This window comes from Ruditapes philippinarum, unplaced genomic scaffold, assembly GCF_026571515.1.
Source record: "Ruditapes philippinarum isolate M1 unplaced genomic scaffold, ASM2657151v2 ctg1318_1_1_1_1, whole genome shotgun sequence".
In the NCBI taxonomy this organism is placed as follows: domain Eukaryota; kingdom Metazoa; phylum Mollusca; class Bivalvia; order Venerida; family Veneridae; genus Ruditapes; species Ruditapes philippinarum.
This window is the reverse complement of record NW_026859435.1, coordinates 38,546-65,892: the sequence shown is the minus strand read 5'-3', so window position 1 is coordinate 65,892 and position 27,347 is coordinate 38,546. Positions and strand designations below refer to the sequence as shown.

The 27,347-nt window shown below is 34.0% G+C and overlaps 3 protein-coding genes and 1 long non-coding RNA gene across 4 annotated transcripts; 2 read left to right on the top strand and 2 right to left on the bottom strand.

The window, feature by feature from the left end:
• Positions 1-553: 553 nt before the first annotated feature.
• LOC132756515 (uncharacterized) lies at positions 554-3,072 on the bottom strand. The gene is made up of 3 exons (XR_009629336.1): positions 2,397-3,072; positions 1,152-1,256; positions 554-968 (listed from the first exon to the last, which is right to left on the bottom strand). It is a non-coding gene; the product is annotated as an uncharacterized LOC132756515 (long non-coding RNA).
• A 604-nt stretch (positions 3,073-3,676) lies between these two features.
• Positions 3,677-7,602, top strand: LOC132756509 (uncharacterized). Its single transcript, XM_060747590.1, has one exon. It carries the CDS (start codon positions 3,952-3,954, stop codon positions 5,791-5,793), a length of 1,842 nt encoding a protein of 613 aa, XP_060603573.1. The 5' UTR covers positions 3,677-3,951; the 3' UTR covers positions 5,794-7,602.
• Positions 7,603-11,867: 4,265 nt separating this feature from the next.
• On the bottom strand, positions 11,868-22,801 carry LOC132756508 (uncharacterized). Its single transcript, XM_060747589.1, has 11 exons — positions 22,362-22,801; positions 20,715-20,771; positions 20,320-20,478; positions 19,612-19,732; positions 18,654-18,774; positions 17,954-18,140; positions 16,746-16,859; positions 15,904-16,089; positions 15,253-15,471; positions 14,383-14,547; positions 11,868-12,976 (listed from the first exon to the last, which is right to left on the bottom strand). Exons 1-11 carry the CDS (start codon positions 22,735-22,737, stop codon positions 12,498-12,500), a joined length of 2,184 nt encoding a protein of 727 aa, XP_060603572.1. The 5' UTR covers positions 22,738-22,801; the 3' UTR covers positions 11,868-12,497.
• A 1,632-nt stretch (positions 22,802-24,433) lies between these two features.
• On the top strand, positions 24,434-26,576 carry LOC132756514 (alpha-(1,3)-fucosyltransferase 7-like). The gene is made up of 2 exons (XM_060747605.1): positions 24,434-25,773; positions 25,959-26,576. Exons 1-2 carry the CDS (start codon positions 24,628-24,630, stop codon positions 26,016-26,018), a joined length of 1,206 nt encoding a protein of 401 aa, XP_060603588.1. The 5' UTR covers positions 24,434-24,627; the 3' UTR covers positions 26,019-26,576.
• Positions 26,577-27,347: the final 771 nt, after the last annotated feature.

Below are 27,347 nucleotides of genomic sequence, written 5' to 3'. Positions count from 1 at the left end.
ACAATATGGCGGCCTAAAATCCTCGCTTCACATGTGTTTTTCAGGTAATTCTTTACTATATCCCTTTTACTTACATACGAGACCTGTTGCAGCCTACGCGGAATAAAGAATTGTTGCCGCCTATACCTTATTTTCCACCCCTGTGCTCATAGCTTTTACAAACACTCAAAAATTCAACAGAAATTTTCAATGTGAACAATTATATTTCGGGTAACATTCACGCAAAATTTGTATTTTTTATGAATTTGATTAAACTACGTCGAGTAAGCAAAGAGAAAATATTCATAGAATTTCTTTATTTGAAAATGTAAATATTAGGCATGTTAAATGTTGACTGGTCATTTTCTATTCCATTACACGAGAGAAAAATGATTTGGGTAACTCCCACGCATACTTTTATTGTTGATAACTCCCACGCAATATTTTATGTGCAGGCAATATCTATGCAGGTTGTAGCCTAGATATTGATTGAAAAAAAATCATGATTGATGCATTTAGCATCAAACTTTCATTGAATTTTGAATAATATTAAAAATACCGCAAATAGGTCCTTGATAGAAGTAACCCAGCAGGCACATCAACGGTGAACAACGTTGAAGTATGATCAGATTTCAACGTTGAAATAACGTTAGATTTATGTTCAAATTTGAAAGTTTAAAAAACGTTGAAGTTCAACGTTGGCACAACGTTGAAGTTTCAATGTCATTTCAACATACTTTAATATAAAAATAAAGCTAAGTACTGTACGTAACAGAGTTTAACAAAAAAATCAAGACACTATTAAATACTTCAGCTATTTTATTTCAAAACTTCAGTTCAAGTGTAGCTTAAATTCAAACGATTTAAGAAGTCCTTTTAGTTTAACAATTAAGCTACAATCTGTTCCAATCTACCACTAGTTCTTCTTCTAGAGCTCTCTTGGTATGTCTAAAGTGTGTCATGATGGTGTTTGAATACTTCTACTGCTTCTGCAAATAAAATAAGAAGTTACTAGTTAACTTAGTGATTTGTTTTATCTTAAAATGCTTATCTTCTAAGATTTAAATAATAAAAAAGCATAGAAATTAAGATACAGCCGAAGTTTCATATTGACAATAAATTATGTTCACTAAACAACAAAACTTTTTAAAAAGAAGCTATTTAAGTCTGACCTATTATTGGTAAGAAAAACTTTCCCAAGAACAGTCCTTTCCATGTTAAATTTATGGTATAGAAGCTACAGCTGTAATACTCTAAATTTCAGCCAGGACCAGGATCTAGAATATAAAATAAACTTATTATTCCCTAAAAATTCACGGCAATTAAACTTAAAATTTAACACTCAACTTTATTATTTAACCACAAACAGTTTAATCAATATTTATTTTGAAATTGCAATGGATTTAATGTATTTTTCAAACTAATTCACATTTAATTTTACTCTGACTAAGATATAAAATTAATACAGTTAAATTGACGAATCGTCTTGGGGCGTAAATTATATGGGGCGAACAACACTTCATCTGCTTATAGGTTACAATAATATGATAAATAAATAGAGAATAATAGGTTGGTGCCGTGGATGGAAAAGTTTATCTGGCGAGGCGGAGGAATTTATTGGGTTCGCCTTCGGCTCACCCAATAAATTCCGGAGCAGAGCCAGATAAACTTTCTCCATCCACGGCACCAATCTATTATTCTATTTATCCTGTCACCGTTTTTTTAAAGAATTTTATTAGGCAAACTACATTTAATCACGCTATTGGAAATGTTTGTATATAAACAAAGAAGGCCCTAATTATTCTACAACAATGCACTCGCCGTTCTTATTATCTCCCTGTGTAATTTCACATTGAGGGCGATTTAACGACAGTTTTTATATTTTTTCTTGAAAAGTAGGCCGGCAAACATGCATACCACGTGATCAAGTGCCGTAGATCAGTAAAAATATACGGCACCTTGTTATCGGGCCGAAATTGATACAAGTGACAGGATAAATTTCAAAAAGGCATGGCTTGTAAAATCATAAATTGCCAAGGACATCAATAACTTCGCGTAAGGCCTCCCAAACCCAAAGCATTCAATTAGGTCGCGTTTTGATACAAAAGTCTAAAATATTAGAAGGAGGTTTGTATTTCTGTTTTTATTAGTAAAATTACAGTTGTCATTTTTCATATTTTGCAGATATGGAAGGTTCCATCTCGGATATTGTTTGTGATAAATGTGGGAAACATTTCATTCACGGATAGGTCTCAAATATTGACCACATGAACAGTCTACACGGCACAGGACCTTATAAATGTATGTTAAATACAGACACTAATTTGAAAAAAAGTTGGTTTCATAAAAGACTAAGTGATAAAATGACATGAATGTCTTTAAAATCTTAATATAACGAATAACATAAAATGCCATACCTGTCACGTTTCGATTTGCCACAACATTTACAAGGTCCTGTGCCGAGTAGCCAGTTTATGTGGTCATTAAGACAAATGTTGTCCAACATTATCCACAAACAATATCCGAACTGGAACCGCCCATATCTGCAAACTATAAAAAATGACAACTGTAATTGTGCTTAAACTGAAATCGACCTCCTTCTTATATTTGAGACTTGTATTTTAATTTCTGCGATTAATTCATCTATATCGAAACTTCATTTAATATATTCACGTGAGTATGTATTCTGCTATCCATAGGGGCTTTATTCTATCCAGGACTATTGGCGGTATTTTTAATATTATTCAAAATTCTTTGAACGTTTAAGGCTAAATGCATAAATCATGATTTTGCTCAATCAATATCTAGGCTATAACCTGCATAGATATTGCTTGCCCATAAAATATTGCGTGGAAGTTATCAACAATAAAAGTACGCGTGGGAGTTACCCAAATCATTTTTCTCTCGTGTATTGGAATAGAAAATGACCAGTCAACATTTAACATGCCTAATATTTACATTTTCAAATAAAGAAATTCTATGAATATTTTCTCTTTGCTTACTCGACGTCGTTTAATCAAATTCATAAAGAATACAAATTTTGCGTGAATGTTACCCGAAATATAATTGTTCACATTGAAAATTTCTGTTGAATTTTTGAGTGTTTGTAAAAGCTATGAGTACAGGAGTGGAAACTAAGGTATAGGCGGCAACAATTCTTTATTCCGCGTAGGCTGCATCAGGTCCCGCATGTAAGTAAAAGGGATATAACAAAGAATTACCTGAAACATGCGAGGTGTTTATCCCGCCATATTGTCTGTACGCGTAACCGTAAAAGTCACGTGATTCCCTACCGTGACATTGTTCAACTATTTTGTAACAAGTTTAATTTTACTTGCAAACCGTCTGTTGTATCTGAATGTTATGCTATATCATTTTGCAAACATACATTAATAAAATCGGACGTAGACTACAACCTTGGCGAAGTCTTAATTACTGGGCAGTCATATTATTTTTGATGGAATATTTTTTATCTAGATTAATAATTTACAAGGTCACTGTCTAAACAATCTGAATAAAATAAGTAAGAACGTAATGCTACCCTTTAAATATAAACCAAGGAAGTCAGGTTACTGTGATCAGGTACGCACCTTGTTTAATAACACGCGTTGATTTTTCATAGTTCCGGGGAAAATGCATGTACTTGACATGCACTTAATTACTTCATAATCACGTCATAACATCCTGTTGATAACCACACAATGATATGCAGTACATTCAATTGTAAAAAGGAAAAAGGTCATTAACTGATTTTGTGTAAACAAAAGAGTATAATTTGTAATTACATGTAAAACATAACAGAATTTCAGTTGAAAATATCCGGTTATTACAAAATTTGTCTGCGTCACATTCACACCTAAAATGGATCGGATTTAAACCAATTAATCACTTTAGGATTACCATAACTATCTTAGCTGTTCCAGGGAAGTATATAAACATTTCTGTTTGTGCACAGTACTCTTTTTAGTGTAAATGCTACAATTCAAAATGGAGCGTGTTCAAGAGAGATCAGTACAAATGGGTGCAAGTGACAGAGACTTAGAACCAGGAGCAGTAAATGGAAATGCTCGACAAGAAGATGAACATACCCATTTGAATACACATAGTTATGATCAGGGTAGAGAGCTGAATAGTTTAAAGACTTTGCTCATTGAGCAGGAAGCTGTGTTTAGAACTGAACAAATGAGTTTAGAAACAAGAAAGCAAACGGCTAAGGAAAGAGTAACTGACTTGTTTGAAAGTTTTCGTAAACTACTGGTAGAAAAAGAAACCGAGCTCCTTGACAAGATTGACTCAGAATACTCAATATCCGGAAGTTTATATAATATTGAAAGTGATAGGCAAAGAGTAGATGATATTGCAAGTGGAGTTGAGCGTGAAACCAATATTGAACAAGTAAGAGGCGATATTTATAGAAATATAGAAATGAGAAATGATATTTTAAACCGGATTCGTGTCCCATATTTAGCTCTAAACGAAGACTCGATAAATATTGTCAAAAACCTCAGTTTTGGTGAGTTTTACGAGAATATTCCCGAAGAAAATCACGAGACTGAATCAGATAATGACAATGTTGTGAATGAAGCTGATGATAAACAAGAACCAGATAATAACTTAGTTGTAGGAAACAATGCAAATGTGGCCAGTATGGATGACAACAATAAAATTTGTGAACAAAATGAACGTGGAAATAATTTAGCAGAGGGTAGTGCAGATGAAAACGGGCATTTTGATGAAAAGGAGAGGGGTGCATGTGGTACAACAGGTGATGAAGTACGCCTTCCTACTGCCCCTCCTGCTGAACAAGAAGAATCCCCTCCACCTTACTGGCAAGCTATGGGGTTGGAACAACCAGATTCTGGTGAAAGAAGCGTTGTAGTCCCTGGATATTATGACATTCCACATTCACCAGTTAATCAACTGCCTGATACATGTAACAAGTTGCAGTTGTGGCACTCATTTCCAATACGAAGGCAACACGATCGACGGGAACCTTTAGCTGTTGGTTTGACATGGAATCACGATCAAATATGTTTGGTAGACAGAGCGAATAATAAAATTAAATTTTTCTTACCTAATGGCCATTTATTAGCAGAAATGTTCTTTTGTGACACAGAAATACGGGATGTAGCTTTTCTCGAGGAATGTCGAGATGAATCAAGATATGCAGTAACTAGCCCAAAAAGTAGAGATCTGATGATTATTAGTATTGACGGATGTCATGTTACAAAAATTGTCAAAAAGCTTACATTTAAACAACAATACTCGTGTGTTTCACGTGGACCAAAAGAACAGACGTTACTTGGTGTAGAAGTTGCTCAAAATTATGGTGCACCGGTTGTTAATATGTTCACATTCACAGGACAAATTTTATTTTCCATTGCCCATACTCCTAGTTTTAATATTCTGCAATATATAAAAAGTGTGAAGGTGTTTGGAAACAAAATTATATTCCTAGATTGGAAATTGCACTCCGTATCTGTATTTGATGATAATGGCCAGTCGCTGGGAGAGTATCGTGGAACGCCAAACTTTCCGTTGATAAATCCACTAGATATGACGCTAGACAATAAAGGAAACATACTTATTCTTAATAAAAGAGAGTTCTCAAACATACACGTCATAGATCAGCATTGTAATCTTGTGGAAATCATCAAACTTCCGGGAAACGTTTCGAGCGCAAAGTTGATATCATTCGACACAGACACTCAGAAGCTCGCAATGGAAAAAGATAACGGTGCTATTGCGATATTTACTTTCGAAAATGGGTACGATTTCCTACTACAGAGGAATCTCCGCCAAATTTTGGAATGAAAGCGTACGTCGCCAAAGGACAGCGCGCGCCAGACGAACTTCCACTGGTAGAGCGGATTTTGCCAAGCACCGTAGAAATGTATTACCAACAAGAAATAGAAGCAGACTAGTACCATACGGAATTTTCTGAGTCGTATTGAATTGTACATGATGCATTGTGTGAGACCTGTTTAATTATAACTTGACTTATATCTGACTTTTTACAGATTTAATTTTACATATACAATGTACTTTTCATATCCAACGTAAAGCTTATAAAAAATGGCAATTTGGCGTTCCCAAAATAACACTGACAGTCCAGAACAGATGTTTTTAGAGACACAAATTTTGGTTTTGCAGCTGAGAGAGGTTTGATTAACTGTACATAAAGTCTTACTTTGAAAAGATTTTTTTCCTGTTATCTGGTTATTGTAAAGATTTTATTGCTCTACAATTTCTGCAGATTTTTTTTTATAATTATCCTTTCAAGTTCAAATTCGATTTGGCATCTTCTATCACTGTTTTACGTGGATATAAAAGTGGCTGTAAATAATAAGTGGTAAAACTAATTTGTTTAAGTATATATTACAAAATATGTCACTGGGTCATTTTGGCTGAATGATAGAGCATCGGAGTCCTAACCCGGAGGCCGTATATTCGAATCCCACCAGTGGCAAGATTCTTTTTCGACTTCTAAATCAAAACTGGTTTTGTTACAGCCTACGACACATAGGAAGAGCAATCTTGTGTGTTTTCAAGAACTATGACAATGTCTAGGTCTCCAATAAGGGTTCGAAGTTAAGGAAAAAATAGTTCGATAAGTGACTTAATGCTTATTCGTGTCGTGTAAATTGATTTTAACACGATCTAGGGCATCCATGTAGATATAACATTGGAAGACGTAGCCATCTTTTCATATACAGCAAATTAAAAAAATGCCAAAACACTAATATTTTCAGCTAATTTTTGTTTGTTTATACTTAATTATATTGTTCTCACGACTCAAAGACCTTCATTATTTGACTTTTTAATACACCTCGAACATGCAACTCAAATATATTAGTGATAATTATTTTGATAGATACTATTGTTTTTAAGCTATGTATACAGAAGATGTGTAACAAGATACAACCGTCATAATGTTTTATACAAGTAGAGGAACTTAATAAACATGTATTATTATTTATATAATATAAAGTATTTCATCCTCTTTTTTTAAAATTTAAACGCTGTTTGTTGTTGTTTATTTTTATTTGTCCCCTGTTTGAAATACACAAGTTGCGAAATTTCATACCAAAACGTTGCGAAATTTGATATCCGGTTTGTGTAAACTAAAAATAAGCTAATATTTTACGGATCACTCTAACATATAATAGACAGTATGTGCGGATCGTGGTGGGTTGGGTGAGCGGAGGGGGGAAGGGGAGGGGGAGATTTGCTTAATATAATATAAAAAAAAACAACAACATCTCCGCCGCTCCGAAACTTGTCAAACATGACATGCACCAGAGACAAGAATTTCCATATTATACACAAAACAGCAACATATCTAAACGCGTAGACAACATGTATATACTACCATATTTTTTCATACAAGCATTTTGGAAGTTTTCTTTATTTACAATTCAAACAATTAATTATACATGTATATGTATATTATGTTACGTTAATACACAAGTCAAGATCCTAATCCCCGTCCCCGCCGGAGAATAGCGGAGACTTTGTCTTTTCAACTTTGCTAAAACAATCCATTACAATAACATTATACTCGTTAACTTAAATACGTTTTAATGATTTATATGAGAAGGGTATACATGTATTGACATTTATTTGGTTTAAAGATCGATCCTGTACATGTATGTTGTAATTAAAGTACTTGTTACCACACATAAGACTTTAGTGAATTTTATATATGTATATAATTATTCTTCTTAAACAATTTTCAAACATCCAAGAATATGTAAGATATGTACTGCAAATGTTTAAACGCATTATATGTAATAATTAAAATATGTGCATTCATTTCTTATTTAGACTTTATAGAAAATAAATTTCTGGAGGAAATAAAGAAATATACATGAAATGTAAATTCGGTAATATCTTTACAAATAATGGTTTTTGGAACCTACAATATTGATAAACCTTCATTTAAGCACCATGTTTATGATATAAAACCATAAAAAAGAGTTACAGGATCTTTAAAGATTTAAAATTTTGTTAGTTCCAAAAAGCATCATACCGAATTTAACATTTCATGTAAATAAAGGGAGGTAATAAAAATATTTTCTATAAAGACTAAGTCAATTTTTTTCAATAAGAAATGAATGCATATTTTAATGATTACATATAATATGAACAAATATTTGCAGTACATATTTTACATATTCTTCGATGTTTGAAAACTGTATATTTGTATATATAAGTGTGGTATACAACTTCAATTACAACACACAGGATTTTAAGCACAAATGCGATGTTCATCCGTTATCAAAGACATTCAAGCACAGGAGTTTGAAACTTGTCGATGAAATAGAATAACAGTCAAACAAATAAGATATACATGTAAATACACTCTGTATAATATACCTATTATATGATAAATACACATTATTTATCACATATATAGATTAGAAGTATACATTTGACATCATTTCTTATCTGTGCTACTGTATCTCTCATTTATTGTTATCATATTATTGAATATCAAGCTCAGGTGATCCAAGTATAGTCAGGATCAACGAAATATCGATCTGTGGTTTTATATATATCGGAGTCCGCGACAAGCTACGCACGGTATTCAGTACCTGTGTTTTACCTGCTTAAAAGGTCATGAACTTTGATTATTTGTGTAAATGAAAATGTAGTTTGTTTATTTAGATACATTCTTCTTATTCACAAGGAGTTGAGGTTATCAGTAACTTATCACAAACATATATCGATTTGACATAGTGAGAGTTAAACGCTACAGGTAAACAAACGATATTACAACTACACAGAATACCTGCAGATTAAATGGCCGCGTGTTTGACATATTTTATGCATATCGTGCTGCGTAATTCAAATGCATCACTGAAAACTGGAGTTTATGAAACAATATACACCTCGGATTACGGAACAAGAGTGAAAATAATGCCATCATTAATAGGTGATTGTTAGGCATTTACACTTGTGAAAATGACTGAATTACAACTGAATTACGATGATTATGTTAGTTGTAAACTTTTTGTGTTAAAATGAAATGTTTAAAAATTTAAAACTCGATTCAAAATGGAGTGCGTCCAAGAGAGACCGAGATCTACACACAGATCAAGACGAAGGGTCAACAGTGAAAGTGCAGTGGAGGAACCGGAAGTAGAGGACGATGGTCAAAAAGAAAGCGTAAATGACGAAGGAAATACGAATGGGGACGAATATGACCCGGGTAGAGCAATTGCAGAATCTGAAAGGCAAAAGCTGAACGGTTTAAAGAATTTGCTCATCGAACAAGAAGAGGTGTTTAAAACCGAACAAGAGAGCTTTGAAACAAGAAAGCAGACGGCTAAAGAAAGAGTAACTGACATGTTTGAAAGTTTTCGTAAACTACTGGTAGAAAAAGAAACCGAGTTGCTTGACAAGATTGACTCCGAATACTCAATATCTGGAAGTTTCTTTGCGGATTTTGTAACGAATATTGAAAGTGAGAAACGGAGAGTAGACGAAATATTAGACAGCACGAATAGTGCTGAGAACGAATCCAATTTTGACGACATAGGAGAGGAGATTGATAAAAATATAGACATGAGAAATGATATTCTATACCAGTTTCGTGTCCCTTACTTAGTTTTAGATGAAGAATCAATAAATACTGTCAAAAACCTCAGTTTCGGCGAGTTTCAAGAATATACACCCGAAGAATATCACGAGACTGAATCGGATAATCACAGTGAATCTGAAGTTACACAAGGACAAGATAATAACGTAGCTGGACGATATGATGATATTGTAACTTGTGTAAATGACAATAATGAAAATTGTGAACAAGATGATGAACGGGGAAATAATCTAGCGGAGGGTATTGCAGATGAAAACGAGCATTTTGATGATAAGGAGAGAGGTGCATGTGGTACAGCAGGTGATGAAGTACGCCTTCCTACTGCCCCTCCTGTTGAACAAGAAGAATCTCCTCCACCTTATTGGCAAGCTATGGGGCTGGAACAACCACATTCTGATGAAAGACACACAGTTGAAGTCCCTGGATATTATGACATCCCACATTCACCAGTTAATCAACTGCCTGATAACAAGTTGCAGTTGTGGCACTCATTTCCAATTCGAAGGCAACACGATCGACGGGAACCTTTAGCTGTTGGTTTGACATGGAATCACGATAGAATATGTTTAGCAGACAAAGCAAATATGAAAATTAAATTTTTCTTTCCTAATGGCCAGTTGATAACAGAAATGTGCTTTGGAGGTACGGATATACATGATGTAGCTTTTCTTGAGGAATGTCAGGGTGAATCAAGATATGCAGTAACTAGCCCAAAAAGTAGAGTTATTATGATTATCAGTATTGATTTAAGTCAAACTCCGAAAATTATCCGAAAGCTTACATTTAAACAACAATACTCGTGTGTTTCTCGTGGACCAAGAGTACAGACTTTACTTGGTGCCGAAGTTGCTCAAAATTATGGTGCACCGGTTGTAAATATGTTCACATTCACAGGGCAAATTTTACTTTCCATTACCCATACCCCTAGCTTTAACTTTCTGAAATATATAAAAGGTGTAGAGGTGTTCGGACGAAACATTATAGTTCTTGATTGGAAATTGAATTTCGTAGGTGTTTTTGATGATAACGGTCAGGCGCTTGGAGAGTACCGTGGAACGCCAAACTTTCCTTTGATAAATCCACTAGACATGACGCTAGACAATAAAGGAAACATCCTAATTCTCAATGGAGAGTTCTCAAACATACACGTGATAGATCAGCATTGTAATCTTGTGGAAATTATCAAAATCCCGAGAAATAAGTCCTCGAGTTCAAAGCTAATATCATTCCACTCAGACAGTCAGAAACTTGCAATCGCTAGAGGTAATGGTGATATTGCGATATTTACTTTCGAAAATGGGTACGATTGCCTACCACAGAGAAATCTCCCGCCAAATTTTGGAGTGCCAGCGTCGCCAACTGCCAGCAGCAGAGGACAGCGCGCACCAGAAGTACTTCCGTTGGTAGAGGGCATGCTGCCAAGCACCATAGAAGATATAATTATGCGACAACCGACAAGAAACAGAAGCAGACAATTTCATTTGTAACACTGTCTTATTGAATGGTTCAGGAATGTGTTGAATCTTACACGATGCAATGTGCATGCTTTATGCATTGTAACTAACGATTCATTTCAAAACAATTTGCATGCATAAATCAGTACGCAACTTTATTTGCTGAACTTTGTTCCAAACATATATGATCTGTTTTTAAAGTTACCACGACATTTTGTTCATTTTGTTAATCCGTAAAATTAGACACTGTTAAGTACAGTACATGTACATACTTTTAATGAATTTTTGTCTCTCATGTACCCCGATATGTTTTATGTTCAAGTTAATTTTCAGTTCTTTAAATCACAAGTGCCTTCTGCACTGAATCATTAGGCCATATATATTGATCTTAGTCCTTGGTTTTACACCCTTTGGCAGGACCAGGGTTAGTGTTTTTAGTGGTGAACTATCAAAATTAGTGAAATATGAAATTAAGTTACATTAACTTGTATATTATAAAAATGAGTCACATAAAAGCAACACTTGAATTTTTACTGACATGTTTTTTTGAGGGGAAAATGCATTTATTTTTGCAATTTTTTACAGGCTAGTCAAAAGACCAACAAAACTCTTACTTATACTAACAGATTTTATGTGTTCAATTGACATAAAGTACATGCCAAACATTCTAGTCTGTGAGACAAAAATATAAAAAGGCCCAATTAACTTAACTCATAATGTTATTATAGTAGAAGAGCGTTTGTGCAGCAAAGATGCATTTGTCAATTCAATTTAAGCATTGTTGTATAACTCAAATTTGATTTACTTTTATATACATGTATTTGATCTGTGTATATATATATAATAGATATAAATTAAATGTATGATAGCGTGTATTAGAATTAGATTGTTTATTGTTTTACTATATACAATACATTGTTAAATCCAACTTGTTAATTATTTTACATAAAAAAATAAGTTGTCAAAGAGGTGCTATTTTAAACTATACTTTTGATGGTATGTTCTTTCTAATAGGAGACCCTTACGTGCCACTCCGAGCCCGTCCGTTCGTGCGTCAATCCGTCCTTATTTCGTCAAGTTCCTGTCATATTTTGTTACAACTCATACGCGATAATTGCTCATGTAAATAATTAAAAACAATGAAAACACCAAGACATTTTTACATGCATATATATTTTAATAATGTAAAAGATAGTTCGTCCAAAATTGTAACAAGTACAGTTATCTTCCTTGTCGATTCGAAATAAATACATAGCCTGTAATACTGCTGCGACCTGTGCAGACCAGGAGCAAAATGGCCGACTAATCATGGCATGCCTTGTTATGCAGTCAGTACATATTTAAAATTTTTCCTAACAACCTGAATAATGGTTAAGATAGCCGGGTTCATTTTAGATATTTGGCGTGGTAATGGCTAAGTCGTGTGCTGTTTTGAAAAGCTCACATATTATTGTCTTTAATTAGTGTTTATTTATTTTCAATCTTCGTTTAATTGTATTACGTTGACGTCTTCTATTTGACTTCCTTCTATCAGCATTTGAACTGTAACGTTTATAATATTTTTGCGCGCTTCTTGAATTCTTCTGTCTGTAAGACGATTTCCCTCTTCGGAAGGACGGGTTTCGTGAATTTCTAGCTTTGTTTATCTTCACTGCAGGATTATGTTTTCTAAATAGAATGTTTCTTATTGTTTTACCACCACCACGGCTTTTCTCAAGTGTTCTTCCATTATTTGGATTTCCAGAAAAGGTCTTGTAAGTGTTTCGATCCGTTGTTAAGTTACCATCTTGACTGTTGACATGATTTAACACAGTGCTGCTTTCTTTCTTCGAGCATATGCTAACATCACAATATTGCCATTTATAATTACTCTTAGTGGTGTAACACCAGGGTCTATCCTTCCGGTCACCGGAGGGATTTCTGCAGAAGTTATGATTTCCTGTATGGAAATAAAAGACTAAGCATTATTATGTATCAACAATATTATTATAATTGGAATATTTAGGTCTGTATTAAGTCCGTAAAGTTGCGAGCAATTTAATACTAGTATTACGCGTTATATAGAGCTCTTGTATTCAAATACATGCAGACCTACTCCGTGTTAGCTTTAGCATACATGTACATAATATATCTGACGGTTTATTGCAGATTTCTTTGCGGTTAATCACTTACGGTTGAAGAAAATATAGACCTAAATATAGTTAAAATATCTTTTCACAACAATATGCACATCTACCGTTTTAAATTCACAGTTGAATAAATTCACTGACATTCTGGGCATGATGTTATCAAAGTTTAAATGAATAAGCGGATGCGTACAAAATAATCTTTGCATTAGACCATGCTTAATTTTTGTGAATTCAACTCTACAGAACAGAACAAACAGTTTATTCAAGACTTGTACAATAAGTACATAATCATTATACATATACATAAATAAATAGTACATATGATTTGATGTCATAATGGAAAAATAGTCAAAAATGCATTTAACAAAAATATATATCTCATCAAATTCGCAGTGGCAATAAATGTAACATAAAACTATCTCAACAGACAAATCATTTATATAATTCAATCATGCGGTACACGAACGCAAAAACAAACATGTACATTGGATTCATGGTCATACATCGAAAATGACAATCAACAAAGTGATTACAAAAAAAAATAATTTAGCTTGTGGCATATATCATAACATGTTTTATATGTTACCGGCGTAACCGTGTTACCATTAAACTAAGGTAGCTTAATTATGTCATCCAGTTTTGAAAATATATTTAAACCATGAAATGTATGTAGGTAATGACCACATAGGCCCCATAGAAGGCACATGGAGCGTGGATCGAACTTTTGACTTCTATCTCAACCAAGTTATCATCTTTTAACACCTTACAAATTTCAAATACGCCAATCTTGACCCAAACACTACCTGTACTGACCATTAAAACCTACTTTTTTGAACAAGTTTGTAAAAGAAATCATATTTCAACATGTAAACTACTGTTATACTTGGAATGGGGTCATAAGTATCTGTGGACCATACTAGTGTTATCGTCTTGTGTTTACTAGTATCCGGTCGTGCCTCACTGCGTTCATCTTTAGAACAAAGACTTCACATAATCTGACTACACGGGAGTCGAACCCGCGCCGGTAACAAGCATATCACTACGTGCACTTTGAACCAAATCCTTTATATACGCTAGCAATACTTCTTTTCTAATACGAGTAATCAAACTTTAACTTATTGCGATAGCAAACGATCCAGTGCCATCGATATTATCTAGACGGACCCCGGACGACTATAATTATGACAAGCTTATTCTTAATTTGACTGTTCCTTACCTAAACCGTCCTGATTATTTTCTGTACCATTGTCCGGGAACGATAGAAGACTATGTGACCAGGGATACTGCGCAGACCATTTCTGGCACGTGTACCCATCTATAGTGTGGTCAAGTGTTCCTCGGTAATCCCGTCCATCATTAAAGTTTCCTGGGATACATTTATCTGTTGAATGGAATGTTAACATAATTATACAGCATTTATTGTTGATATTAGGAGAGTGGCTTTAAAAATTGGTTTGATGTTTCTGTTTATAGAATAAGGAAATTACTTAATGCTTCAATAATGACTTCCACAAAATTTATTACTGAAAATTACATGTACCATAAAATGCATGGATCGTGCGCACGGATGTTTATCATAAATTATATTTCACAAAATATATCAGTACCAAACAACAACTAGTTATTTTTCTCTCTTTTTTTTTGGTTAGGTTTTAACGTCGCGCAAACACAGTATTGGTCATATGGCGACTTTACAGCTTTTCTGGTAGGGGGACGACCTGAGATGCTCTTCCGAGCAGAACCACCGACATTCCGTAAACTAACTGGATAGCTTCCTCACATGAAAGAATCCAAAGTCCTTGTCGGGATTCGAACACTCACCGCAGTGATGGGCATGTGGTATGAAGTCAACGACCTTAACCAACAGGCCACGGTTGTACCAACCTAATATTTAAATGATAAACCATGTATCATTTTGTTTATGTAGTGTTGCATTGTTATTGTGGGGCGGCAAGTGCATACCATGATGTTCAGTATTCTGTCCGTACTTAATTTTCAAATTTTCACTAAAATGATGTTTTTATCAACATTGAAACATGGACCAGTCCATTGAAAAATAGCATAATTATTCCTCCTATTCACATACGTTTGGCTCTCTGCTCACATATATAAGGGCATGCGTGAAACGCATCGATCCACACCCCTTGTCGATGTGACCGCCGTTTTCTCGTGCCATTCAGCAATGCAAACGAGCTATATGTTGCAGGATAGCTGTCATTCCAGTTTGTATAATTTATTTTGCCACCGACTTCCCCGGAATACCAGACAAAAGACCCGTTCACAATACGCTCACCCGTGCGCCATACTAGAAAGAAACAGTTTTTTTGATTAACTTGATCTTTTTTTATAAGTTATATAAAGAAGCTGTATTGTTTACGTGATTACAATAAACATCGTGACGATGACCCAAGTTGGGTTCGGACCCAGCGTCCTTGGGTAGATAGCGAATACCTTATATCACTAAGCATGTGTCCTCCGTTATATCGAGATGATAATGTATGCATTGATTACAAAAAACAAAAACAAATTTAACCAAAACATTATTAAACACGTTTTAACATCCCTTAAGAATAAGAAGAGACATAATGTGCCTTTAAAACTGCTGGAATTGAAAGTCATAAGCTTAAGCAACCAGTATAGAGCCAGACCACACTCCATATCCGTGTGGTCTGGCTATCGTACTTTTACAGATGTCCACAATGAATAAAGGGAAGTAACTGTGAGATTTTTCAAATACCTTTTATGTTTGGGTAAGCTCTCTTGATATACTGTTTTACATTGAATTCTTCTGTACCGTCTTGTGGAAGAACTAGTTTTGATTTCATTTCATCACATTTTGTTACTGCCCCAGCAAAAGTTTCAGCCTGTTTATCTTCAAATTTGTAACACTTTCTGCCGAGTTTAATCCAGTCTTTTGGACAATCTGAAATAGAAGAAACTTTGTCAAGTCATAAATTGAATCTGCTGCACAGTTAAAAGTTTCATCTTAATTAAACTAAGAACATAGATAGATTTATGATATAACTGTTATGTATCACACTTAGAGAAAAAATGCAGATGGACCGCGTAATAGTCTTTCCCATTCCGCAGCCTAGACGCTTAAAGATATTCCATATTGATAATATTGATAATTGCTACACAGTCTCTTTGTAAATATGAAATAAACATGTTTTGACTTCACACAAAGTTAATGTGTCATGTTTAAAAATCTACACACATAGGTCGTCACAATATGAATATATAGTGTCGTTAAAAAAACTGGCAGTTTTTTTTAAAGAAAAGAACAACTTTACTTGTCCTGTATTAGAGAATGTGACTTCCAATATAGTTTATTTTTCACATTTTTTATTTAAATTAGACATATTCAGTAAGAATTTCATAGGTTTTGATATTCCTTCGATTTAAATATTTTACTCAAAGATGAGCATAGTATATCTTTTCTTTCCTATTTAAACTATTCTATATTGTAACAAACGTAGTTACAATTTTCATTAGAAACAACACCTCTCCACAAATTCTACTTAACGTTTTGTGCATATTTAAAACCACATCGTATTTTGCGTTTTGTTGATGACATACATGTATTGAAAGTCTCCTTATTGAAACAGTTGTACATGTCTCTGAGTTGAGCAATGTCTATATTACTGAGAGCTACACGTTGTCCTATGGTCATCTTTAATGTTTTCCCGATGCCTTTTTTTTTTTTTTTTTTTTTTTTTTTTTTTTTTTTTTTTTTTTTTTTTTTTTTTTTTTTTTTTTTTTTTTTTTTTTTTTTTTTTTTTTTTTTTTTTTTTTTTTTTTTTTTTTTTTTTTTTTTTTTTTTTTTTTTTTTTTTTTTTTTTTTTTTTTTTTTTTTTTTTTTTTTTTTTTTTTTTTTTTTTTTTTTTTTTTTTTTTTTTTTTTGTTTCCTATACCTGAAATGACACGTGACAAGTAAATAATAGTATTAGGCCGCTATTCCATTTATACGTGATCAGTGGTCCGCGTCCGTCATCCGCATCCGTTACCGATTCGCTAATCAAAGAATACGTTGAATCTATTCCTTTTGTCCGTTTACCATCCGCTTCCGCGACGGCATCCGCGACATTTCGCAGGATGAGCGATTTTTTACGGACGCGGACAGTCACTGACATGTCTCATCCCTACAAAATGCCTCGAACGAAATTAAATACTTTATCGATTTCGAAAGAAAATACTAAAGAAGTCACCAAAATAGTGTAGGAGAACATATAAGTTTATGATGCAGCAATGACAGATTAAAAAAAACAACATCTGGTCATCGGTTGCTAAAGAGATGTTATTTGAAAACCTAACTGATATTCAATGTTTGTTACCTAATTCTTTGATGTTACAACTGTTTTTGGTATTAGAATGAAATTCTACAAATAATTATCCTCTGTTCGCTATACTTCAATTAAAAGTGTATAGAAAATAACGTACCTATGGAATAATACCCACAAACATGCACCAGACACGGATCACGGACGCGGACCACTGATCACGTATAAATGGAATAGCGGCCTTACAAGTAAAACATCCGTACATTTTACAGATAGACAGATAGATACTTTGTTAACTTGGCGCGAGTTTGGTTGATAGTAAAATAACCCAACGCCGCTTCGAGTACAATCCTTGTCTTTAGAAATAAGATAAAGATATTTTATTAGTAATGACTTAATTTTAAATCTTGTTGCAAAAGTAAATTACATTTAATACATACAGCAATTTTCCTTAAAGTTTTTAAAATGAAATAGGTGCGAGATTTACCTCCATATTGGGGTAATAACTCACCTGTATTGTGTCTTCTCCATATTTTGTGAAAGCCTTATTCCCATAATGCATTATACTCTGATAGTCGTATGGGAACCCTCGTGACGTCACGAGCATTTTGTTCGTCTGCTGAAAGTCTGGTATGTATTTTGGATCAATGTTTTCCTCTATAATTTGAATATATCCATCCCTGTCGGGTCGAGCCTGTAAATGATTGAAATGGACTGGTAACAAGTAAGACATTTAGACCCCTTGACTTCTCGACTGCTTAGGATATTAAGATGACTTCTAGACCCCTTGACTGTTAGACCCATTTTTACATGACTTTTCGACCCCTAGTCACAATTATAATTGATTTATAGAATAGGACACCGCCCTCCGTTTCCATTTATACACATTTTACATTATATATCTTTAGCTTATAGATAGTCGCCGTATGAACACATCTGCGGATGTTTCTAAATTAAAAAAATTCACCTTTTTCATGTTTAAATGTAGCCGGTGCTAGGGGCGTGGCCGGTAATTTTCACTTGACAGTATCTTCAATGAACTGGGTCAATTAAACCGAGCCTGCAACATTATCAATTTTACGTTTTGGACTTTCCTTGGGAATTCATAGTTTCTCTTTTTTAGATATCTATGACTTAAATCTCTAACTTATTAGATAAACCATTATCCTTCATAAATGAAATGACATGGTTCTTTCGTATACATTACCTGCTCGTGCCAGAAACCCAGCGCGTGCAATATTTCATGTATGGCTATTCCCAGACGTTCACACTCCGGTCCTATAGAAACCTTCTGCTCACCACCTACCCTACCAACTGCAGACCAACATCTGTACAAAACAATTACATTTTACAAGTTACTAATTTCAAAATGAAACTTCAATATCAATTAATAATTTCAAAATCAAACTTATTTATAATAAATAGGAAAGTATTATATGAATAATTAAACAATGAATTATTCTTCTGATTTTTTGAAAGGTATTCGTTAAAGAGTGGATATCAGATATTTTTTACGTGTCCACTTTAACTGAATTTTAATATACATATTAATATTATACCTGTCCAGTGAAATAAAACTTAACGTGATAAAACAAAAGTGGAAGGGGTTTACTTGATAATCTTTCTTTAAAGGAATGATTTGTTCTGATAGTTAAGGTTTCACTCAAAACTCGGTGATTGTAGGTTCGAGTCACGACCATGTTTCCAATGCATCAACAGTAGTGCAGTGGTCTGAATATGTTCCCACCTTTTATCACAATCGAGCTGTAACTTGTAAAACTGCCTTTGAACATTGCTTTTTTAAATATTTTAGTGTGTGAAGATTTACATGAGCCGTGTCACGACAAAACCAACATAATGGGTTTGCGACCAGCATGGATCCAGACCAGCCTGCGCATCCGAGCAGTCTGATCAAGACCCATGCTGTTCGCTATCAGTTTCTCTACTTGTAATAGAGTTGGAAAGCGAACAGCATGGATCCTGATCAGACTGCGCGGATGCGCAGGCTGGTCTGGATCCATGCTGGTCGCAAACCAATTATGTTGGTTTTGTCGTGACGCGGCTCACAAAATTGAATGTTGTTCCGATACATAATATTTGTTTTGTTTTTTTTGTTAAATTTTAAAAAAGGCCAAATAAAAAACAAAAGATAAGGTGAGATATACCCAGGTTCGCTTATAAATCTGATATAATCTTCGTCTCTTAAATGTCTCCTCTTAAAGCGTATACACGTCTCTCGTTCTATAGTTCTCATGGCCTGGCTAATTACTGATGCTGACAATGGCGCTACAAGATGAAGATTCATACAATATTCAATTCTTCTTTTCTAGTTTGAATATTTTATTTTGAGTTCATACTCATAGAACGGCAATATGTCATTATGAATCGTAGAATATCATCACATTAATTTAGCAGCATCGGAATGTTTCCGACGACAAACCGTCTGTATAAATGTCATTTGTATGACAACTTTTATAAACATTAAAGGTATCTGTTTGGCATAGTAACAGCAAGACCCTTGCTCATAAAGTATCTTAGAGCAAGTATGATAAGAATGTCAAGGAGTGGAATCTCGTGTCCAATTGTAACACGTTCTGACTAAAAGAAAAAAAAAACACGATCTAATCCTTATTTAACTTATAATACTTACCTGACTTTTGGGTGAGACTTAATAAACCGAGGTCCTTTAAATGTGGGTCATTACTTTTACTCTTTGCAATTAAAAGAACCAGTTTTTTTTCCTGCTGCAATGGTCTTTTTCTGTATCCATAGCAAATTGTTCCAAAATATGAAACTACTGGCATTTTCTGGTTTGAGATGGTTTTCAAATGGCGAAAATAAATAAAAGTTTATCTAAAAAAATACGACATTACCTATGTCACTCGCAAACATGTATGGCACAATCGCATTTCTCCAGGTCCGAGGATTCCGAGTAGTTGCTCTCTTATATCGTGCAGATGTCATGTTACTATAAATAACCTTTGCTAATTCCTTGTCCAATACAATATCACCGTTGTAAAACACGGAACCACCTGCAATAGACACAGGAAGTACATTTTGTTTAAGATAACTGGAAATAAATCGGAGAGGCTTGTACAGTTAAACAAAGGTGTTGAATAATGATACACTATTCATAAAGATGATATTTAATAGTCTGTACTTGAAAATCAGTACCTTTACGTTTAACACATTCGAAGTAATTCCTTGAAAGAACGCATAGACAGTGCACAGACAGTCTTGTTTCAATAGTTAGGAATGAAATATTTACCAGTGCCTTTTGGTCTTTGCTCTTCGTTTGCAATGCAGAGTGATGGGGGACAAATGTCTGAAAGCATTGACAAAGTTTTATTGCCAATAGATAGTTCATGAATCCATACAAACAATAATTCATAAAGGTGGAAAGCAAAAGAACACTAAACAATATACATTTCTAGTTGGAACAATGATTTATTTATATAGTTATATGTAATCATGAAAACCAAAGAAAACTTTATCTTGTATATAAATTTTTACAAAGTGGACAAAGGAAAATTAATTGAAAAATATATATTGAGTGATATATCTCAAACATATTATCTACAGTTAAGATGAAGGAAATAAAACAAAGAGGACCGCAATATCATATGTCTTTTTCTAAAAATAGTATAACGTGTAATAATATGTTTTCACAGGATGGTATGTCATATTATATTCCATAAATGTGACTTTAAATATAACCCCTAAAGGGCGTGTCCATCTTTTATCCTTTACAAAAACCAATCAAATCATGTATTGACTGAACGAACCAATCTGACGGGCATGAAATGTCATTATTTTTTGAATGCATTTGTATTTATTTTGAAGACTTATAAATGAATTAATTTTTGTCAAAACACAATATCATACATATACATGTAATTGCAGTGAATTTACATTAAACTAATTAATTTAAACAGGTGGATCACGAACATTGTCAGGTTAAAGTATACAACGTATTTAACATATTACTCACTCCTACAACATTTTCAGTGTCATTAATCATTGTTTAAATTTAACTTATATCTTGATAATGAAATTAATACAGTACACTTGCAAAATGTATTGTTCAAATAAATCACATTATTGGCGTCCTTTTTCAGAATTTTACCATATAATTGTGTTAAGAGTAAATACTAGTCCTCTACTATTTTGACATACCAACACATTTAAAAAACATATAGATTGATAACAATTAACAATTAGTTTGTTGTCGGTGACAGAATCTTCCCACGCGACTGGTGCAGATCCAGGTCAGTCGGCACATCCGCGGCGCAGACCCAGGTCAGTCGGCACATCCGCGGCGCAGGTCCAGGTCAGTCGGCACATCCGCGGCGCAGATCCAGGTCAGTCGGCACATCCGCGGCGCAGACCCAAGTCAGTCGGCACATCCGCGGCGCAGATCCAGGTCAGTCGGCACATCCGCGGCGCAGACCCAGGTCAGTCGGCACATCCGCGGCGCGCGACCCAGGTCAGTCGGCACATCCGCGGCGCAGACCCAGGTCAGTCGGCACATCCGCGGCGCAGATCCAGGTCAGTCGGCACATCCGCGGCGCAGACCCAGGTCAGTCGGCACATCCGCGGCGCAGACCCAGGTCAGTCGGCACATCCGCGGCGCAGACCCAGGTCAGTCGGCACATCCGCGGTGCAGACCTAGGTCAGTCGGCACATCCGTGGCGCAGACCCAGGTCAGTCGGCACATCCGCGGCGCAGACCCAGGTCAGTCGGCACATCCGTGTTGCCGACCAAGATCAGCCGACACAGCCATGCCGTCAGCTCATAGCTATTCAATCAATACTTGTGTCATAATTTTCCTTAAATTTGATAAATAGTTTTGTCCAGGTTAAAAGATTGGTACGTTTAAGAAATTTAGCGTGATTAGGAATAATAAAGTTCATACTGTAGTTCAGCTCCCATGGTTCTCTATATCTTTTGGTGGTATTCCTAGATGTGCTGCTATTACTTGTAACTTGGTCCGACTTGTCAACACCATTGACTACATCTTGCTCTATGCCACCCCTAGTCTTCTTTGTGCGTTCTAAAGCACCAATATCGGTTGTGTTCGATTTATTTACATTTCCAATATTGTTTTTACCGCAACTTATCTTTTCTGTGGTTGTTGATTTTGTTGTTGTTGTTGTTGTTGTTGTTGTTATTGAAGTTGTTGTCGGCGTCGTCGGTGTAATTGCTGCCGGAATATGCTTACCATTAGCTACTCCTGATTGTGTCACTATTAGATATAAACTCAAGTGAATAAACAAGCTTCCACAATCCATCTTAATGCTGTGAATATATAGTATATTCCCAAGATATCATAGACTGTTACATGTACCTATACATAAAACGCACATTTTGTGACATCACAACTCAACAACGTTTAACGTAATAAAATCATAACTGATAAAAAGACACATATTTTGAAGCAGTTTTAAGATTTGCTTATATTTAGAACATAATGATATAAATCCACACCGTTTTGTCACAAGATTACAACAATTATGCTGTGGGCAGAGACACAACTTTTCTTTCCTCATGATGATTGATTATAATTAATTAATTATCTCGACATTCAGACAAAGTTTAAATGCATTAACATACAAATTGTTAACACTTCAGTAAGATATTTGATAATCTAAGTTGTTGATTTTTTTCTCACAATTTGCCAAGCCAACTGAATCGTTGAAATCTATTTTTCTTTTATGATTTTATGAACTGTCCGGTAATTGGAACAAATGTCAGATATTCTACCGGCATATTTTTTTTTCCGGACGAAATCCGTCTGTTATAAGTTTGTCTTTATGGAAGGACTGAATATGACAAGAATTTTGATTGGTCATTTTAAAATTACCAACTGAAGTCGGTGAATCTCATTGGTCATTTGAAAATAAAAAAGGACAGTTCTAACCATTTTAAAATAAAATATAAAGGATAGTTCTGACCATTTCAATTTTTTTTAATTTGCTCTAAGATAAAATGTAAGGGATAGTTTTGCCAATATGAAATAAAATGTAAAGGATAATTCTAAAATAAAATGTCCAGAAATGAGTGTAATTCTTTAACTTTTAGATTAATTTGTATATGATTACAAAATTTATAAAGTCAAACGTAAAAAAAGCTAATGGGACACCTAAAATAGAAGTTGTCCTACTTTGAAAAATCATCAATATCAATATGCTATAATTTAATTTCAGTGTTTACAAATGGATATTTTCTTAGCTACAAGAAATGATTATTATGTCATTATTATGCAAGCATTGCTAACATTTCTTCTTGTATTGAAAACTTAGAAATAACATAATTTTGCATGTTTACCAGTTTTAGTTCGGCCTAGTATCTTTTTTGAAAGATACTTCTTGTACCTGAGGTTTGTTTATATGGTATACATTGTATCTTTAAAGCGGATTGATCTAAAAAAGAACATTTAAGTATTTAAAGTATTTAAAATATTGATAAAACGATAAAAATGTATCCTGTAAGCAAGAACATGTAACACTTTATTAAGTTAGGGTATTTTGCGGCCATTCTATACAGTTTGAAAAACCGTTTTTAAGTCTCTTAGTTACAGGAAGAAATATCATTCAAAATGTTGTAATTACAATGCTATAGTAATATTTCTAAAATGTTAATTAAGTCCTCTTATCTAAACTTGACGTGCTTTAACCTTTTTCATTACAATGGCTTCTAAGATAAATAATAAGTTTTATTATGTATAATATTCGCCCTGAGCAGGCTTAACGCAAAAAAGTATTTTCCGTTAACCGCTCGCTTCTCAAAAAACAATAACAACAATATTTGACACGTTTTTTTCATTGATTCTCTTTAAATTTCTAATCCGATGACAATCCTTGATATATTGATAAGTACCGTTTATCAGAAAATGATGGTCGTGTGCGAAAATATACAATATCTTTTATTCTTAATACATAATAAAATTTTTAAATGATCCACACGCGATTATTCCCGCTTTGTGCCCGTAATCTTTAACGTCGGATTAGGTATAAAAGCCTTATAGCCGTAGGAAAAACGACAGTTTTAATCATTTAAACTGGACAATATCCGATTATATCGATATTCGGCCATTCTAAAAAAGCTTATTTCCGATATTTTATTTTAGTGTGGAAGAAAAATAGTTTCAAGAAAGTTTGTGTACGGAAATCGGTCGAAAAATGGGATATAAGAGAATTTCTGTACAAAGATTTATAAAATTTGGAATACTTCTTATATCGTTGGTAGTACTTGTACATGTATTGACATTATTTCATATGAATTCTGTAAGTTTGAAAAGTGACCGGTCCGAGTATGTGAAATATATTGAACAGGGGCTACATAATAGAAAACCAAGGAATGTAAATACAAAGTATAAAGTTTTATTCTGGTTACCGTTCAATAATAAGAACCAGATGAAATACGAAAGCACGTGTATGCAACGGTGTCCTGTGAAATGTGAGCTGACGAGCAATAAAGAGGACATAAGTCAAGTTGATATGGTTAATTTTCACTTAACTGATTTATGGACAGAAATCTGGAAAATAAATACTAAATCGATAATTCAGTTTCCATCTTATCGTAGACCGGACCAAATATGGATGCTTACAAATCGGGAACCTCCGCCAAACCTGTACGGAAATCTCCGAGTGTTCAACGGAATTTTTAATTGGACGTTATGGTACCGGAAAGATGCGACACTTCATTTACCGTACGGATATGCAACAAGTTTAGATGAAAATGAAGCAGTCGTAGAAAGGTCTAGAAATTATTATAAAGAAAAGTCAAGGGAAGTAACTGGTGTGATAAGTAATTGTAAAGATACAAATAGACGTTATAGATTTATCAAAGAATTGAGTAAATATTTAGATATAACAATGTTTGGATATTGTTATAATAATGTATGTGGCGATAGGATGAAGCATGCGTCCTGTGATAATGTTACTAGGCAATATAAATTCTACCTATCATTTGAGAATTCTAAATGTAAAGATTATGTTTCTGAAAAATACTGGCAGGCATTACACCGAGGACAAATTCCCATTGTTAACTGGGACCTGAGTACGATAAATAAAGATATTCCAATTCCAGGATCATATATAAGCGTCTCTGATTTTAAAGACGTCCAGACGCTTGCAAATCATATAAAGCGCGTGAGTGTTAATGAAACGCTTTATAATAGTTATTTGAGCTGGAGAAGAAGATATAAGGTTGGGAAAAGCTGTATATCATGTATTGCATGTAAGGCCTTGCACGAAGCTAGACCTCCACAAGTTATAGACGACCTGGATGGATGGGTTCAAGACGACACTTGTAAAAAAGTGGACGTAAGTATTTTGTTCTTTATGTACTATTTTATTTGATAGTTGAGTGACACCATATATTTTTTAATTGTAAAATGGAGAATAAATTATTGTTTAACTGTAGTTAGTTTTACATAATTAAGTTATATTGTCAGATTAGTATTTTAACATCAAAGTCATTTAAACGTGTATGTTTTATGTATTTGCAGGGCTGGAACAACTATATAACACAATGGGACGAATATCTTTTCTGGAAGCTTGGTATTTAATGATAAAAGAAATGCCTAAGTATATAACTTTACTAGAGATGAAGTTAGATCATGGTTTGTTGCTTTCAGTTTGTTCGTGGGTAAACATAATGACAATATATTTTTAATAATACACAAAACACGACCCCATAGTTTGGCACACACATTGTCGACAACAATTAGACGGAACTTGTTTCTCGGGAGAAATTCAAAACCTACATAAACGAGTTGCTACTACCCGTATCATGGCAGTGATAAACATTTGTGATTTGTCCAAGAAGAAGAAAAGCAGTGATAAGCATATTATGACTTACCGTTCAAAAGTTAGATAACATTACATCATGAAGTATGGTTTTCACAAATGGAAGAAACATTACGTTTTGACATGATTGTAGTAATACACATGTCTGACTTGTGTAAACAAAATGATCACGTGACTAGTGTATATGCAATTTTATAGGAGCCGCCAAAATACACGTTAAAATTTTTAATTTGCATTCAGTTTACTATTCTGTTCCAATTCCGTTTCGAAATAGTTTTAAATCTATTGTATTATTATTACAAGTGAAAGAAAATGCTTGAGACATTCAAAAAGGTAATAAAGATTCAAAATGGACTACACATGTATACGTTAATAAATATTCCGACAGTCGTAACATTTATTACAGTCAAATGGGCTTTTGTTATTAAAATTCAGTCCAATATAATGTTTGAAATCTGGCATTTTTAACATCTGACATGCGTGTCGTAATGACTGAATTCTGAATTTGTTTAAAGCCTAACACGTATGCTATTAAAATTCGAGCGTTTTGTGATTGTCATGTAAATCGCGTGTCTTTCTTAGAGATGTACCTGAGACGAATAAGTCCTAAAAGAAATTCGACATGTATATATTCTATGCTTAATTATGTCCATCCACCCTGTCAGGGTATGAGAGTACGGACCACGGACATATCACCATTCTTGTCCTTTAGGAAATCGGCGTTAACCTAAGATGCTTATAAAGGAACACCTGTTTTTAACACATGCAATTAAATGCTCATTTATTAATTGGTTAACAGTCCTTTTCCAATTACCATGTTCTGAAATGTACTGTAGTACAATTATCTTAAGCAAAATTACAATGTACATGTACATATAAAAAAGTTAGATCAAAAGTTATACCAACATATTCTAGGGTTCTTCTTGATATGTCAAATACCATATACAGTATGTAATTTACGGACGAGATGAGTTTTTACAAATTCCCGTCTCAAATAACGGAAAACTACGAAAGTTCGGCAGACTTTATATATCTGATTATCTTTGACTTTAAATTAAACACCAACACATTTTAAAATTTAACAATTT